Source organism: Dermacentor silvarum, chromosome 9, assembly GCF_013339745.2.
Source record: "Dermacentor silvarum isolate Dsil-2018 chromosome 9, BIME_Dsil_1.4, whole genome shotgun sequence".
Lineage (NCBI taxonomy): Eukaryota > Metazoa > Arthropoda > Arachnida > Ixodida > Ixodidae > Dermacentor > Dermacentor silvarum.
In genome coordinates this window covers 97,011,597-97,029,575 of record NC_051162.1, presented here as the reverse complement: position 1 = coordinate 97,029,575, position 17,979 = coordinate 97,011,597, and the positions used below count along the sequence as shown (strand labels likewise).

Genomic DNA, 17,979 nt, shown 5'->3' with positions numbered 1-17,979 from the left:
ATGAAGCTCTTTGTTTTAAATCGCAGTTCAAATCCAAGTCGGTAGCGAATTGTTGACGGTGCGCTACTAACATATTTATAAAGTATGCTAAGCAATTACTAGAACAAAATCTTTTAAAAGTTCGACGGGACTAAGTGAGCCGGCGGGGACGTTAGCACAGTTTGAGAAAATTAGCTTGCGATACAGTAACTAAACGGTGTGATGATAGCGGACTATTATGCCGGCCGCGCACCAGTTGCACAGATTTAATCCGGCCTTATAGGGCCTTGTAACCCTCGATAGGCACCGCCCGCCTGCCGCACGCGCGCGGAAAGCTGCACATTTTGCGCACTGGCGTACAAATTTCGGTTTACGCTGGGCTCGCACACGCAGTGTAAACCGAAGTTATTTGCACCAATCTGCGAATTGCGGAATTTCTCGCCCGAGCGCGCATGCACGCGGCAGGCGGGCGGTGTGGAGTGCGGCTCGAGCGTAAATCGGCCCGTACCACGCATTGCTATTGGAAGGTCACCAGCTAGTTTCGCAACGAGATAATAAGGTCCGTACACTCCGCGATATAAGTAGTACGCCCTAAGCTGGAACATGTCAGCACAGTAGCGTCACGGTCTCTGCTAAAAAGAAGCAAAAGAGCGAGAACTCAGAGTAACACGGTGCTGGAACGCTGCCTCTGAAACATCCAAAAGGCTGCCAAATACAGCTGCTGCTTAGTCAGAGCAAGTGTTGACTTGAGAAAGTGCACAGGTCGACGACCAAAGAAAGCTGAACTCGGTGCAAGTGTCCAATTAGTGCGAAATTATTCTGTGGAAAAAAATAGTCTTACTGTATAAAAATGTAGCTTTGTTCGCGCCCCTATTTGCACGCTTTCGTCTCTTCATCCTACAGACGGCTCAGCCAAATTAAAAGAAACTAATAAGATGCTGCATTAAAGCGGAGGCAAAGTAGCTATAAATGTCAAAGCATCTGCTTCACGGCGATTGTTGCTTGCTCTGAGAAAACTGGTCCAAACGTGATAATTATGCGCCTATAATATTTAGTGCTTTCGCTTCATCACACGCCGACAAAGTTCTGAGCTCCGATAAGGTTTTGCGGTGGCCATATGGCATTCGTAATCACGGCATTCGCAATTACGACATTCCGCGGTACCAAGAGCCAGGATATCAAATGTCATGCTTTTTCTGTGCTTCGGGCGCCTCAAAACCGGTAACGTCATAGCCGCCACGCTTTCAACATTTCTTTACCTATTAAAGTTATACTACTTGACAAGAATAACTTTCAGCACTGTCTTGCCCTGGGCACAACGAAGCAAATTTTCGTCTTTGAAAGCGGCAAGGGCTATCTGATCACCATCACCATCATCAGCCTATATTTATGTCCCCTGCAGGACGAAGGCCTCTCCCTGCGACCTCCAATCACCCCTGTCTTGCGCTTGCTGATGTTTTTGTGCAAGTTACAATAACCATATAATTTACCCTATAATTTATTTTTTAATTTGTTATTGCATTTGCTGAAAACGTCATCTTCAACACAATAGTTTGCTCGAAAAATAAAATTGTACATCCCCTGACAGCATAAAAAAATTAAGCCGGCTGTCTTGCAAGGTACTTTTTCGGCCTCGGCCAGAGGGTGCATTTCTCTCTTTAAGTGGAGTCCCCCAAGAAGGGGGTGCGCGCACAAAGGCCCGTCACACCTAATCACCGAGAGGGAATTCCTGGTGTCGTTCATCTCTCGCAAGGTAGCGGGTTGCGCATGGTTTGGCGGTGGTCAAGGCGAGAAGGTGGATGGAAAGAATGTCATAAGCCTCTCTCACGCATGCGCACAAACTTGCACGTGGTCCGAGTCGACCCAAAGAGGAGACCATCGGCATCGATACCACTTCCTTTGCCACGTCGGTGTGATACGGTCGGTGCGATGTTGGTGTGTTTGTTCGTGTTTTGTAGCAGCAATTTAGCTATTTTTGCTGCTGTTTATGCTTATGCTGTGTTGTGACAGATTCATCAATACAAGAGGACTTTCCAGGCACACGTGGAAGCGCAAATTGTGACTGGAATACTGGAATAGCCAACTAGCACCGTGCTTGCGAAGGCGACGGCGTTTTCTTCGTTCTGTGATGTGAACCTTTCTGCAACTTCTCTGCCAGCTGCAATGCAGTGAAGTGTCAGTAATTTATTATTGGCACTGTCCGTGTTATAAACTGCACACTGAACCAGTAGCGATCAGCTGTTCAAGACAGCACTGCGCCGACGGGCTGTCTCCAAATTATAATAAAATTAAGGTGTGTGCTTCTCCCTCATTTTTCATAAGCATATTTTCTTTTATTTCAGTTTCCTATACCGCATTTTGGCATGTTGTTACGAGTGCAAAATGTAATGACGTGAAATGTTTTAAAAACGATTTTTTTAGTTACTTGAACTATGCCGCGTCATGCGGTTCGCTTGAAGTGGCTAGTAAACGCGAAGCGACAAACACGAGGTTTTGACAGAGCTCGCGACGACTTAATTTGTGGAAAATAATGTATGAGCATGAACTAATTCTTTGCTCTTTCCTGCTCAGGCTGTACAGTATGAGAAGTGGTGAAATATTCAGCTTATAGTGTAACGCCTGCGAGGTGGAGGAGGCTGTGCCTTATATCATTGTGGCTTTTTTGTGTGTCTTACTTGTTTAAAACACACATCTGAGCATCGGACGGTAATCCCAGCCAACTGCTACTCACTGCCTTTCTTTTTCAGGATACAACGCCCAGTATCTCACAGAAACAAGCTCACAAAAAGAAACATTTCCATTATAGCTAAGGTGCAACTACAACTAACCTTGAGAATGATGAAGCAGCTTCGCATAACTACCGTCCTATTTCTGCTGTTCGCAAGTTTGACTGATTGAATAATGTAATAAATGTGTGATGCAATCTTGGAACGCTTTCAGTTTGTCAGACCTTTATTTTCAGTAGCTCCTTTCGCACCCTGCGGCTTCAGCTGCACAGCTCATCAGGAGCAGAGATAATTTGTAAATACTGCAGTAAGGTCACGTAAACATATAGATAAGGCGACATAATTTAATGGAACACAATAATTGAAATGAATAGTCGCGGCTCTGAGCATAATAGGGTGGTATGCTGGTTACTGCGTGATCTAAAGTTATAAATGTTAGCATAAATTTGTAAGCAGCGTTGAACATGTTTTTATTGAAATACCTTGACCAACTGTGGACCATGTTTCTAGAAAGTATAAAGTGCAAATGTTGATAGGAGGTTTGAAATAATTGAAAAAAGTGATGACGAGGCCTAAAAACTGTTAGTAGAAAGCTGGTAGGATGTTGTCGAAGTCTACAAACATGTTTCTATTCAATGGAGGTGGTCAATTGTTAGAAGAATGTTACTATGGTGTCTAAAGAAAGCGCTAGTAAATTTTTAATAGGGTGTTTACAGACAGCCTATGAACCGGCTTCAATTTAATGAATGTTAATAGGAGGTCTATGGAAACGTGTTCCAAGGCAGTTAGTAGGAAGTTGACAGACACCCTATGAACATATTTCTAAATGATCTTGGTGGCCAATTGTATCTATGGTGTTACTAACGAGTTATTAGGAAGCCTAAAGACCGTTGGAAGGATTTCTATTGACTTTTGGTAGGTTCTAGTAACAATAGTCTAAAGGCGGTCTAAAAAATGTTGATATAAATTTTTATAAGGCTCACGGTTGAAACTTCCTATAGTTTTGGAATATTCTGTAATGTTAAGAATATCAACACAAATGCTGCACAGTGACATATTCTCATGTTCCATCCGCTGCTTACCATAAGTAGTCCGCGACCTTTCTACTACTACATACCTTTGACGTACAGCCTACCCTGCACTTCTATTTAAATGATTAGCGAACTCATGCTCGTTTTTCATTAGCTCTTTAAAAATATAAGTGCCCAATTTAACTCTATAGAAATCTTGAAACTGAATTAATCGCCAACCAAAATTTATTTTTAAACCAATCCACGCAGGAACCCCTCTGGGGGTTTTCATCACCAGATTATCCCCGAAGAAGCTGTCGTACGCCTTGGAGACAGAAAAGAATCACCAGAGGCAGCTCCTTTTGGAATCCTGGCACATCCACAAGACTCCGAGGAACATCAATGGTTCGTCAGAAACAATTCACGCCGTTTACTTTCAAGGTCTATAAAAAGTGTCTGCGCGCCTGTCGAAGCACCAAAATCCCATATAAGCACTGCCACGCCTCAGATCATGCCATTCCTGAAGGGTTCCGAAACGCCAGGGTTGTCTAAAATAATTTTTACAGTGACGCTGTCTATGGCTAGGGTTCTATGCATTTTTCGTATTCAGTCACCGATTCGCGTGTACAAGAACTCAGCTCCCGAATTTGATGCAAAATCACTTCATTCTATATGAAAGCTTATGCGTTCCACCACTTGGATATGCATATTCAGTAGATTAGTTATCAATTCGCACCATTTTCATAATCCGTAGACTCTCAGGTAGATATCGGAGGTTTCTCAAAGATTTGCCGCTGTGCGACCCGCGTCGGCCATGTGTACGCTAGCACCGCCTTCCCTTTGTCATCGTTCCAAGCGCTTTCGTGCCTATAGTTTTATTCCGCACTCCCGGCGTGGCGTCGCCGTCGCGCGTGTTTAGTTTCCTCCGGCTCCCCGAGGTGGCGGTAGTCCTCCACGCGAATGTATGCTGCCGATCAAGACCGCCGATCAAAATAAAGGTATGTGTGCGTGTGTTTTTCTTCGGGATGACCGCCGTCGCCGCTCAAGAGAAATAAAATTTGCTTATACCTTTGATCAAAATTCTGCGTCACCTCTATGTCGTGCTAAGCTGCTTCGCTGGTAATCCACCTTCACAACCGTGGAACAGGTGCGTTATCTTTACAGCGAAGCTGTTAAGAGCTAGGTTCCCTAGAGTGGTGTCCGCGTGTAGAAAAAAACTATCATCATCAGCATTGGCTCAAGCGTCGTCTTCTTTTGCAGCTGGCTCGTTGGCGCCTCTCGGTTCGCGCTCGTGCCATTGGATGCCGTGCTGAGCACGAGCGCGTGCTGGAGGCTTGAATAGTGCAATGTTAGGGCCCGAAGTATGCGAAGCAAGCTGATATACACCTACAAGCTTAGCAAAGACCTAGCGTGACGAGAAATGTTCATGCAAGAACACAAGTACACGAAACTGAACATGCTTAGAAGTAATTTCTTAGTCTAAAGCATCAGTGCCTTTGTTATCAGAACAATTGGACGAACTGTGAACCAAAATCACACTGTAGAAACGGTATAATTGCATGATTTAAAGAAAGTACCATTTGAATGTCCAAAGTGACGAAAGCCGCGCCTTTCTGGAAATAACTATCAAGTTGTGTTCAAGTTATTTTCACCGACGTCTTGTATTCATTATGCGTGAGCCTGCCTATGGGCTTAATTGCTCAAGTTGGTAATGTCAAGCTTAGCATACAAGCCTAGTTGCGCCAGGCGTAGGTGTAAGACAGCTGTAGTGTAATAGCGCGAAGTACTAGTCAGATGGCAGATGACATTTGATCACAAACTCAGACGACATTCTCGTGGCTCATAAAAACCCAACTACTGCAGTGAAGATTTTAAAATGCGGTATTCGTGTACGGCGTAATGTGTACTAAGAACATCAAAGTATTTCTTTCCGCAAGTTTTCTTATTGCAGTCATAAAGAGCGAGAGCGAGTTGCCAGACGAAAGCAGCACAGTTTTTCCTCTAGTGTACGAACAGAGAAATGACATTTCGTCAAAAGTTCTGGTTATTGGTGATGAGAACACCCTTAATCTAGTTAAAGCATCGGTGCTTTCCAACCCTGTTTTGCTACGCGTTGTCACAGAGTCCGGTGTTGCGGAAATATACGTGAGTATAGATGCCGTTTCCTTATATTTATATTTTCTTCAGGTATTCTTATGTCTGCGTTTGTGCATGCCAAAACTCTTTGTGCCATCGAGAATGCAGCTATGTTCTGCGACGCCAAAGAAATCCACGTTAACTTTGTCGTACTAGCACACACCGAAGTACATTTATCATACATCTTTTGTTATAACTAACTAGATTAGGTTCAACCGAGAAACGTTAAGGTTGATGTTCTCATTATGAACGGCATCTTAATAAGGACAGAAACTGTATCTATGTTGTGTGGCACCAAGGAAATACAATAAATCTATAAAGCTAGTATACACTGGAGCATAGATATGCCTGCCACATATTTTGTGTTATAACAAAATCTACTAATTTTACCAATAAATTTTATTTTAAAGTTGATAGTGAACGCCAATCTTAGTCTTCTGTATAAGGCACAATATTTCTGTATGAGATGTGGCACAAAAATACCAGAAATCTTTTGCACTAATATACACTGAAGCTCATCTATCATATATTTTGCGTTGTAGCACAATACATTAGTTTTCATCGAAAAATTTTATTTTAAGGTTGATGGGCCATATCATGAAAGGAATCTGTATCAGGACACCCGCAAGGAAGCATCGCTAATTTTGAAACCGTTGAGAAATGGGCTTTACCACGTAGTAAGTACCACTCGTACACCTTTGTATACCGGTAGGTGAATGTAACTTGGCTTACAGAAAGCGCACTATTTTCTTACAGGCCGGTCTACTGAATTTTACGCATCGAATCGAGCCTCTCCTAAACCATGAGAGGTCTTCATCAAGCAGTGCAGCGCACAGGATATCAAAGGTTGTCTTAAAAAAGGGACCACTAGACGCTGCAACCTCGCTTGGTGAGTTGATAAGATTCTGAAGTGAGAGCTTTATCGCAACGTCAGCTTTGGGTAATAAACTTACGCGTTATATGTGCTCAGGATGAAATGTTTCCTATAATTCGGTCCAAAATAAAGCTTCAATAAAAATGAAGTTGTCACACTCTACGTAATGTTAAGGAATAAAAGTTTTGAAAAGGTAACACAATTATAAACAAAAAACAAAGACCTTCGCTGAGCATCGGACTTCCCTGCGTAATTGGCACTCTGTCGCGTTGGCTGCTTAAAATTTAAGGTCAATAGAAAAATGTGAGCTCTATTCAAATAGCCATAACTTTAGAATGTAATAAAGGCACAATCAGCTTAAACGTGAACCTACGCGTAGTGCGAACAGTGCATTTTCGGTTTGTCACCATTGTCCCTATATGTCGAGTTATCAATTTTGCAGCTCGCATTTGCGCATAGGCCTCGTTACTGCTCGAGCTGCACTAATCGTGAAACCTCCCCTAGCACGTATTGTTACAGGCTGTACAGCGACTTGCGAGTTTGCAGATGACGCTTCCCAGATGACGCTTCCCAGAACGGGAGTTCTACCATAGCTCCAGGGGCAATATATCTTGTAATCGCTCATCAAAAGCTCGGCAGTTTTTTTCATTGCATTGTGGAGAATTTTCACACCCTTTCTGAATAAAATGCCTAAGTTCATAAGGATGGATGGATAAAAAGACTTACGAAAAAATCAGTGAGCATTGCCACTTCGAGAACATGGATCAGTATACATGGCTTGCCTATCCGGCTTTCTCTGCTACAACTTTAGGGGTTTCTTATCTTTAAGCTTATTATAATTCGTCTTGCGTAACTTGTTTCTTTTTTGCGTATTCATTGCTGTTTGGAAATAAGGTTGGCTAAAGTGGTACACGGTTCGAGTCCTTAAGTAGGATTTGGTAGCTTAAGTGAATTAAAATTAACTGAGAACGATTTTGGCGCTGATAACATGTATTTTATGCTTTGCAGGAGAAGGCGCAGAAGTCGTAGAGGCACCAACACTAGGTCTGTACAGCACAAGTTTCTGTTCATTTTACGCACGTTTTTGTTTTTCTGCGTTGACTTTTTCGTAAACATAACCATCAGAAGAAAGATGCAAATTGACGCACATACACAGAAAATGACAGCTCATCCTGCCCTTCGTTCTCCAACTGTGCGCTTGACTTTGAGTCTGTTTTCTTGTAGCTTCTGAGGAAATAAAGGTTGGGAACACGGAGTAGACACAAAGGTCCAAAACATGGAGGGAAGTACAAAGGTTGGAAACATAGAGGACACATCAAAGCAGCGACCAGTTCTCGACAGAGAGGAAATACAAAAGCCAATGTACTCAATGTTGCTTGTATTTTCTCCCTGAAATATAATTTACGTTCAAGGTAAACATCAGTTTTCATAAGGGCTGGTCTTAATTTCAGGTGCATATAAGCTTTGTGCACGCAAACGAGACCGTTCTATCCGCGTTACACACCGCGCAAGAAGCTCTAGCGTGTATGTAAACGTATTGTCCTTTGCGGAATAATTGGCTTCTGGGAACGTACACGTGAGCGGGCCGGGGTGGTGGTGCCTCCTATGAACCAGAAAGGACAGTATATTCTACTTAACTGCTTCCCTAAGTTTTTGGCAGCGAGGTCTTGTTTTATCACAGCAGCCTTCTCTTCTACGCGCAAGCGTAACTGGTCAGCTATTGCAATCGGCGAATGTCTGTTCAAAGCCGTGAAGGAGGTAGGGGCCTGGAGGTGAACAGAATCGCGCGCTGGGGAAAGTACGAAGAAGCAAGCTGAGCGCGCGGCAAAGCAACGCCTCCTAGAGGAAAGTCTAGCTGACGTTGAGCGAAGGGCGGGAGGAGAAAGGAGGCGAAAAAAACTAACAGACACGTCAGTATCCTTTCGTGATTTGAATGCGAAAGCATAGGGACTTCTCTTTGTTTTTACCTTAAATAAAAACTCTACCTTAATACTCTTTATTCAACTTGTAATTTGTACCAAGTTTGTTCCACCGTAATCCACCTTAAGTCAATTTAATTCACCGTAATTCACTTTAAGCCACCTTATTCCAATTTTGGGAGTGGCCCCTCGGAGCGCACGACAGTACTCACCGAAATCACCGCACCGACTGGCAGGACCGCGACGCGCGGCGATATAGACTGACCACCGACGCGGTCTCTCTTTGTGACCACGTGACTTTATGTAGCATCCCCGGCCACGCCGCCGGATTTCCTGCTTCATGAGCAATATAATTCATCTTCTTCTTATTATTATTGCTCATGAAGCAGGAAAAGATGAATATGCAGAACACAAAAAAAATGTTCAATAGCCTGGCAAGAGAACAAGAATTCAGGATCGCCAATCAGCCTCTAGAGTCTGTAAAGGAGTACGTTTATCTACGTCAATTACGCACAGGGGACCCTGATCACGAGAATGAAATTTACAGAAGAATAAAATTGCGTTGGAGTGCATACGGCAGGCATTGCCGAATCCTGACTGGGAGCTTGCCACTGTCGCTGAAAAGAAAAGTGTACAATCATTGCATTCTACCGGTGCTAACATATGGAACTTGGAGGTTAGCAAAGAAGCTTGAGAAAAAGTTAAGGACCGCACAAAGAGTGATGGAACGAAAAATGTTAGGCGTTACGTTAAGAGACAGGAAGAGAGCGATGTGGATCACAGAACAAACGGGGATAGCCGATATTCTAGTTGACATTAGGCGCAAGAAATGGAGCTGGGCAGGCCATGAAATGCGTAGGATGGATAACCGGTGGACCATTAGGGTTACAGAATGGATACCAAGAGAAGGGAAGCGCCGTCAAGGTCGGCAGAAAACCAGATGGGATGATGAAGTTAGGAAATTTGCAGGCGCAAGTTGGAATAGGCTAGCGCAAGACAGGGGTAATTGGAGATCGCAGGGAGAGGCCTTCGTCCTGCAGTGGACATAAAATATAGGCTGATCATGATGATGATGAGCAATATAATTTTTTAAAAATAGGGATGAAATTGCCAGTTTCTTTTGGCGGGGAAGTAATGCAGGCGATAGCAAAGTTTAAGGTTGCGGTGAAGACAGATCAGTATGCTGGCGCGATAGGAAGCGCCGCCAGCGATATTGCAGGTGTCGCACCTCAATTGTGCACGAGATGAGACCGCTGGTAAACTATCAACGTTTCTCAGCGCTCAAAAGTATTGAAAATATTTAGCTTGGCACTTACAATTCGTTCCTATCATACCGGTGTATAAATCGTGATGTGGTATGCACACTGCTGCTCAGCAGGGACGCTACTTTGTGTGCGCAAACACTTATGCCAGCAGCGGAAGCCAGGCTAGCACTGCTGTGGCTCCGCTGTAGCTGAACGTGACGGTGAGTCCACTTGGCTGCTTGCCAAGTAGACTCACCGCCCCGCTTTAGCAGTGGAATTAAGGGAAGTACATGAATTTGTCTAAACTTCGTTTTTCTGGCTTCAAACGGCTTCGTGACTTTTCAAATTGATCATTGTGAACAACTTATTGCCTTGCAAAAGTTGGCAATTATTATGCATGCACACTAAAGAAATTGACAGCAAGCACTTGCGAAAATACGATCGCTCAGGAAGGAAGAAAAATTTATTTGTTTTTGCCAGTGTTGCCTTTTTGACTGGTCATTAGATTTAGCAAGAATTCGAAAGATAAGGTGCCACATATAAATTGTTTTTAGATCATTATCACCCTATATTTATGTCCACTGCAGGACGACAGCGGGCCTCTGATATTCAATTGCCCCTGTTTTGCGCCAGCTGCTTCCAACTTGCGCCTGCAAATTTCCTAACTTCATCACCCCACGTAGCTTTCTGCCATCCTCGCCTGCGCTTCCCTTCTCTTGGTATCCATTCTATAATTCTAATGGTCCGACGGTTATCCATCCTACGCATTACATGGCCTGCTCAACTCCATTTCTTTCTCTTAATGTCAACTCGAATATGTGCTATCCCTATTTCCTCTCTGATGATCCACACCGCTCTCTTCATGTCTCTTAACGTCAGGCGTAACATTTTACAGCGTAAGCTGTTATGGTCCCATTCCCATAGCCGTTTCAGTTCGCAATGATGCCGCCGCCGGCGTTTGGCCGTAACCGCTATCGCCGGAAATGCGAAGTACCCGCTCTCCGCCGGGATCGAACCCAGGCCCGCTGCGTGGGAGTGGGACACTTTACCACTGAGCCACGCAAGTGCTTGCGATTAGGCGGCAGAAATATTCCCTTTAAACGGACCCTATAGGCAGGCGCAGACGACCCCAGCCTCCGCCAGTATGGTGGCGCCGTCAAGTTAAAGTGCCTGCAACCGCCGCGCGCGCAGGCGCAGACGACGAAATGCGATTCAGACGAGGCGCGCAATCAACGCTATCCCGATGTTAGATGTGCGCCACGTATTCTGGGTACATCTTCGGTACATGTTATGACGTCTCCTCGCTAGGTACGAACCGCTGCTGAAGAAGCGAATCGTAGAGCTACGTGCGCGGCTACAACCAGGCATCATCGGGCATTTTCTTTAATTATGAGGTTTTGCGTGCCAAAACCACGATCTGATTATGAAGCACGCCATAGTAGGGGACTCCGGAAATTTGGACCACCTGGGGTTCTTTAACGTGCACCTAAATCTAAGTACACGGGTGTATTCGCATTTAACCCCCATTGAAATGCGGCCGCTGTGGCTCGGATTCTATCCCGCGACCTCGTGCTCAGCAGCCCAACACCATAGCCACTAAGCAACCACAGCGGGTCATCCTCAGGCTCAGTAGACTGCTGTGCAGACAGCATTAATTAGAAGCCGCAGCTCGCTGTCGATGCCGGGCAGACAGATCAGATCGTTCTCGTCAAAATCGAGGCGAAGACACTTTGCCGCGAAGACCCTGTTGTGCGTGGTGCCGAAATTGGAGCTACTCTTGCGCCGCTCAACCAGCTCACGCTGTGACTGTGCTGCGTGTGCCGCGAAGACCTGTGACTTTTTCGTTGCATCGCTCTGGGTGCGGTCCTTAACTTGTTCTCGAGCTTCCTTGTAGACCTCCAAGTTTGTGCCCCATATGTTAGCAGCGATAGAATGCAATGATTGTACACTTTTCAGTGACAGTGCTAAGCTCCCAGTCACGATTTGGTAAAGCCTGCCGTACGCACTCCAACCCAATTTTATTCTGTAAATTTCCTTCTATGATCAGGGTCCCCTGAAGTAATAGACCTAGATAAACGTACCCCTTTACAGACTGCCGAGGCTGACTGGCGACGCTGAATTCTCGTTCCTTAGCCAGGCTATCGGAACATTATCTTTGTCTTCTGCATGTTAATCTTCAACCCAACTCTTACACTTTCTCGGTTAAGGTCCTCAATCATTTGTTGTAATTCGTCCCGATTTTTGCTGAATAGGACAATGTAATCTGAAAACGGAAGGTTGCAAACCGAAGATATTGACACGTATACATGTTTATCTTTCACCGGTGGCCGCTTTCCACCGGCTAACAAATGTTAAACGTTATCGCTCGGCGCAGGACGTGCCTGTACCGGAAGTTTCTAGAACGTTATCGATGCTTCTTTCCGTTGCCTGTTTACACCGACGCTTATGTTATCTGATTGTATGACCGACGCGAATTTCCCTAGAACTTTCTGGAAGACACTGCGGGTACCAGGGATTAATCTGGAACACTTCGATGACTCATGTATAAAAGCCGGCGCGTTTCACCGCAGATCAGATTTTCGACGATCGCCGACTGTGTTCGCCGCTATCGTTGTGCTTTGAGTGTAGCGTGCATTTGTGGGCAGCAGGTTCGCCCGATAAACAACCAGTTTCGTCATACTCAGTTTTGCGACTGTTTTCTTTACCGTCACTACTACGTGACAATATAACGCTTTTACTTTTGTCGCTAATGGTGCAGTATGAGCGTGTTTAAGTACGAAAAATGTATACACGCATTATCAGTATCTAATCGGTACGCGTTCTCTTCTTTTTAGGCAGGCCAAGTGCGGCACTTGGCCTGCTTAGCTCCTGGTGCGGTCCTGTGCAGGTGTGTATGGATGCTGGTGTGGCCATGAGGACTACAATCACTGCACTATTTTTGTGAGTTACCGGTATTTACGATAGACGGCTGCAAACTGATGGCCCTTCCGGTACGGACTGCGTTGTGATTGCGCAGGATAGATTGGTCCATTCCATCAGAGCGGCGACACAGTTTCTGCTGCGATCGATGTGAAAACAAAGCATAGCAGAAGCCTGCCGTCGCGCTTTCCGAACAACTCTTACAATGTTTCACATGAATAGAATCACAGAGAGTTGAGCCCGTCAACATTACAAAATATTCCTGCCACGAAACATAATGGAGCCGAACGACACACGTCCGCCTTCTAAAGCAAGTGATGATAAAAGCGAGGCTCGTAGTGACGCCGTTGACCCCTCGCACCACCGGTATTCAGCCGCTGCCTTCGCCGCGAGACGAAAAGTTGAAAGATAGTTCGGTTATCCCAGTTCCACCACTGCGGCAGCTGCAGCTTTTGAGCGCTCCGATTTCAATCTGTTCACAATCAGCCGACACGGATCGACTACTTTATCCGAAACGAAAACCAGAAAAAGTTATAAACAAAGCCACAAGTACGTTTAAAGCCACAATCACGAAGATCAGACAAATCACGTACTTATCATCATTCCCATGGGAGCTGAACGATTTCAATGCCAGAGTTCCCTCTAGGCAATTGTATGAAACGCTGTGGGGAGAACATGCCTCGAGTGTCCATATAATTGGTATCGAAACCAAGGAGCTGAAGGTTTGAGCTATTTCAATGGGCAAGGCCTGTAACCCAGCACCGACTTCCAAGTCAAACAGACTTGGTAGTGTTTCTCCATGTTCATCTCCGAAATCGCTGTAGATGGTGCCTATGTTAGGAACTCAAGCAAGACGTCCTTTGCATTCACAAGGTGGCACTTGTAGTCTGGTATTTGCGGAAAAGGATAATCTTTGCCTACGCAACCTTTAGTCGAAGCCGGTGATAAAGGGTCTCCAGAAGCTTCACTGACAGAATGCTTCAGCTTTGGCGAAGCGCCATGTGCTCGCGCTAAAGAACTGAAACTGGTCTTTACCTTCACGTAATTTAGCCGGAGCCAGTGATAGAGGGTATCCAGAAGCTTCACTGACAGCGAGGCTTCAGCTTTGGTGAAGCGCTATGTGCTCGCGGAACAGAACTGAAACTGGTCTTTACTTTCACGTAACTATAATTTTTGTATCGCATTGACAAGTAACCCCAGTCAAGTCTATTGCAATGTCTCCCTAACACAAGCGGCGTGTTTGAAATTAGTTTGCCTTTACTGTTTACTGTGTGTTTACAGTGCCATTACGTTTACTGTCGCTCTGGATGGGAATAAACTTTCAAGATGCTTATTATTGACCACACTTTGTCATTTAGGCTTCTACATAAATTGCTTTTATTGCGATAGCAATTATATGGACACTCAAAAGCAGATTTGTGCCGTCGCCATCGCCGTCGCCGTGAGGTTCCGTATGACGTCAATGGAGATGAAATCGTCGCCGCGCGCCGAACGCTGTATGTGCGAGTGAAAGGGTGCGAGGGGCGCGCGCTTTCACGGGGAGTGAACGCACGGCGGAGAACAAACACGCGTTCTGCGCCGTGCTCCCTTAAGGGCTGCAGAAGTAGGCGTCTCTTTCCTCCTTTACAAACACCATATATGTAGAGCAAACGCGCCTTCTTCCGACGCGCGAGAGGCCGTGCGGGAGGGGGAGGAGGGGGAGGGAAGGGAGGCGACGTTTAGCTGCGGCACCAAGTGCCTATTTATATCAGAGGCTCCGGCAACAGTCACCAACGCCGCACGCATTTTGAGCGAACGCGGGCAAAACGCCGACGGCGTCGACAACAGTTCTGCGTGTTGCCGGTGCTGTTGCATGTCCAAGTTTATACAGCTGATAAAGCTAATATCATTACTCTTATGCCCCTGTCAATTAGTTCTACATACTTCTTTTTTAGATGCCCAGGAGAGAGCTCCACTACTAAGCTTCACCATCGAAGTACACGCCATCAGCGACTACAATCACACTACCCATTTTGGGAATCAAACAGAAGCGCACATCGAATACTTGATGGCTTTCTGGAACTCGGTAAGTGCTTGTGTGATACTAACCAAATACTTTTTGCACATAGGAATTACATCGATAAGTTTCCTACTGCTAACACATCGGTAACGCGTGCGGCATGAAACAACTATCATTACGGTCACCTTTCAAAAATAGGTGCCCATAATGATAACATCAGTCAGAGTTCTGCAAAACTTATCAAATCACTTCTACTGCAGCTGCTGCCAATGTGACTTGCATCGTAAAGGTTATAATAAAAACATTGACATTAAATTCATAAGTAGCCGTAGAACGAAAACTTGTGGTATCTGCAGAGGACACAACGCAATTCATAAAATAACCCTTCTTACAAAACGTTGCATTGCAGTCACTTTATGAACACTATGGCAAATTATGCATTTGTTTACCAACTTATTAATACCTGTTTTGTGTACATGAACCTATCAAACGGTGATAACTGCGTAAACATTGTATTTGTACTCAAACACGATAGTAGAGAAATGAACTCCAACTAGAGGAGACGGAATATTTTTAAAAGATGTAACCTCTCGGTACAAAATTTGCGCAACTGAAAGTGAAGGACATCCGTGTCAGAATAACTTTGGAAAGAAAACTAATTCAAACCTACCGATCGCTAGGCCCAAGCATCCTTTAAAATAAAAAGTAAAAAAATCGTTCATAAGTTTAATGATCAGTGCAATAGAAATTTTGGTGAAAATGAGAGTACTGTGTCTTTGACACTTGATCGGGAGGCCATGTTTGCAGGTCAGTCTACGAACGCAGCAGCTTAATCCTCCTGGGTTCATAGCACTCACTGCCATCGAGATGTTCTCAACTGTAAGTGAAATCTGTCTGAATAGTTTGTTCTTTTTCATAAGACAGCTATATTTTCAGGCAACAGAACCTTATCTGACGCAGCGGCCCGATGGCAAACTCGTCTCGAATGAAACCCTATTGAAGTTGCAGCAATATACTTGGAGCAAACGTTCAGTGCGGATGGCAGACGCAGTCTTCCTGATTACCGCGTGAGTAATCTCCAAACTTTCTAATACAAAGGTATGTATACACTAGTAAAATAGTTGTAGCCAAGTAGCTGCAATTCTGGGAAGAGCATTATTTGAGGAAAACGAAAGTTTCTGTTTGACGGTGACAGAAGTAAAGCAATGTAGCCTACCAATCTAAAAACAACAAGAAAGGGTTGGCAGAAACCATCGACGATGATTGCCAATGTAATGATAGCCAAATGCTTCTAAGAAGCTATTCAGTTTATTGAAGGAGTGATGTGCTTCAAGGCGCACATTTGTTGCATTTGGGACATTTATGCAGTGTGACCTTTTGGTGAGTAATTCCGCAGATGCTGGGCATTGTAAGATGATGCAAAAAGCCTTGAGCTGAATCTTTTTCGGTTTGCAATGTATGCTATCAACCGACATAAAAGGACTTGGCGCTTTTTTCTAATAATTAGTTTCTTTGGATGCCTTCACTCTTCTTGTTCATTCATTCATTTATCAGCCTAGAAGCTCTTCTCAAGGCCGGAGGATACAAAACGATAATAATGTTCACAAAAGTATACATTTTAAGCAACCATCTGGCAGAACCACAATTGCTAAATTTCTTAATTAACATTATTCTATCAACGCAATGACCCAATTATTCACATATTCACAATGGATGCGTATTTCATATCTGAAATAATTGATAGAAAGACCGTGCATTCTTCAAATAAAAAGAGTTTCCAAAAAGCTGTGTAGAGGAAACTAACAAAATCTGTTCAAGTCATGAGCCCAGAAGATTCAGTGAAGATGCATTTACAGGAAGAAAGCTTTCAGAAGTTGAGATATTTTACCGAACCAAAATAAATGAAAGGAATTAAGAAAACAGAACGAATTCTTACTCTAAAAAATTTGCTGTGAGAAACACAGAATGTCTTTATCTTGCACCTTTATTACATAATGTTAATCGCAGCACCTTGCAGTGGAGTTACGAAACTGCTGTAGAGTGTATATTGAGCGATATGTCCAAGTAGACAATATTATTCCCTAACTGTACAATACATAAATGAGAATTGCAAGGTATTAGGTCGTCTGAATAAATGACCCTAAATATTTTGTGTTTTCTATAGGGCGCGAAAAATGTATTCTTCGAGTTGTGGGTCTTGAGCAACAGTGTGCACCAAAAGGCCACTGATCGCAGTTGAAACAAAATCCGATTGCAGTCTACAAACGCCATTGGTTAAATTCAGTGAGTTCGTACAAACAAGCCAGAATGGCTGGCACACTTGAATATATTTTCGTTAAATAAACACTGAAGGTGACGTAAGTCATTGTTGTGGTGATTGTAAAGGGACTCAGAGCTTGTAAGCATGGCTTTAGAACCTGCATGCTAAGAGTACATGTATATCATTTCTCCACTCCAGTGAACTTAAAGAACAAAAGGTACATTCTCACGTAACTATCATCTGTCGTACTAATCCGTAAGATTTCTTTACTAGGCAAAACTAGTTCTTTATTGAGGCGCTCTCATATCAGACAATTCATTTCTGCTATTTTTTCATCATGGTAGAGGGGTTTACCTTTGAGACTGTATGTTATTTTCTGAGCTCAACTAAGTGTAGACGTGCATGAGAATAGGCTCCAAAAATAGTGATGACGTTGGGTGACGAAAGTTTGAAAGCACAATGTCCTCCCACCTCTTTTGATCTTCCAGCAGCATCTATTACTTTGTGCGCCGGATTGTTGAAGTACCGTAGCATTAAAGTGTTTATTTGCTATGTGTGCTCTTACATGCTTTCAGACGAGACATAGTGGACCTAATCCCGGGAGGCGTAAGCACCGATGCCGCAGGTGAGAATGGCGAAGTTGCACATTGAGACCTATAGCTGCAATGCACCTGGTCCATATATTCGTTATATATTCGTCTTGGTATAGCAAAGTGTGACTTGGTCTTGACTTTCCCGCAGCTTTAGGCGTTGCAGCTAGCTTACTGAAAGGCTGATTACCCAATGTTTCCTGCTTGTCACACAAAAGAAATCATGTATTTACAGTTTGCATTATGCAAGCAAATGATTAATATATAGAAACAAAAAGTGAAACTTCATTTTGATAATCTTTATTGACTAGTTTCATTACACG

At 44.0% G+C, this 17,979-nt stretch overlaps 1 protein-coding gene across 1 annotated transcript in view; it reads left to right on the top strand.

The window, feature by feature from the left end:
• LOC125939866 (uncharacterized) overlaps positions 1-17,717 on the top strand; it is a 32,988-nt gene extending 15,271 nt beyond the window's left edge. Inside the window, exons 3-7 of the mRNA XM_049655369.1 lie at positions 4,014-4,120; positions 14,742-14,872; positions 15,614-15,685; positions 15,743-15,873; positions 17,642-17,717. Of these exons, the coding sequence (XP_049511326.1) occupies positions 4,014-4,120; positions 14,742-14,872; positions 15,614-15,685; positions 15,743-15,873; positions 17,642-17,717 (517 nt within the window). The remainder of the gene's footprint in view (positions 1-4,013; positions 4,121-14,741; positions 14,873-15,613; positions 15,686-15,742; positions 15,874-17,641) is intronic.
• The last annotated feature ends 262 nt before the right edge of the window (positions 17,718-17,979 follow it).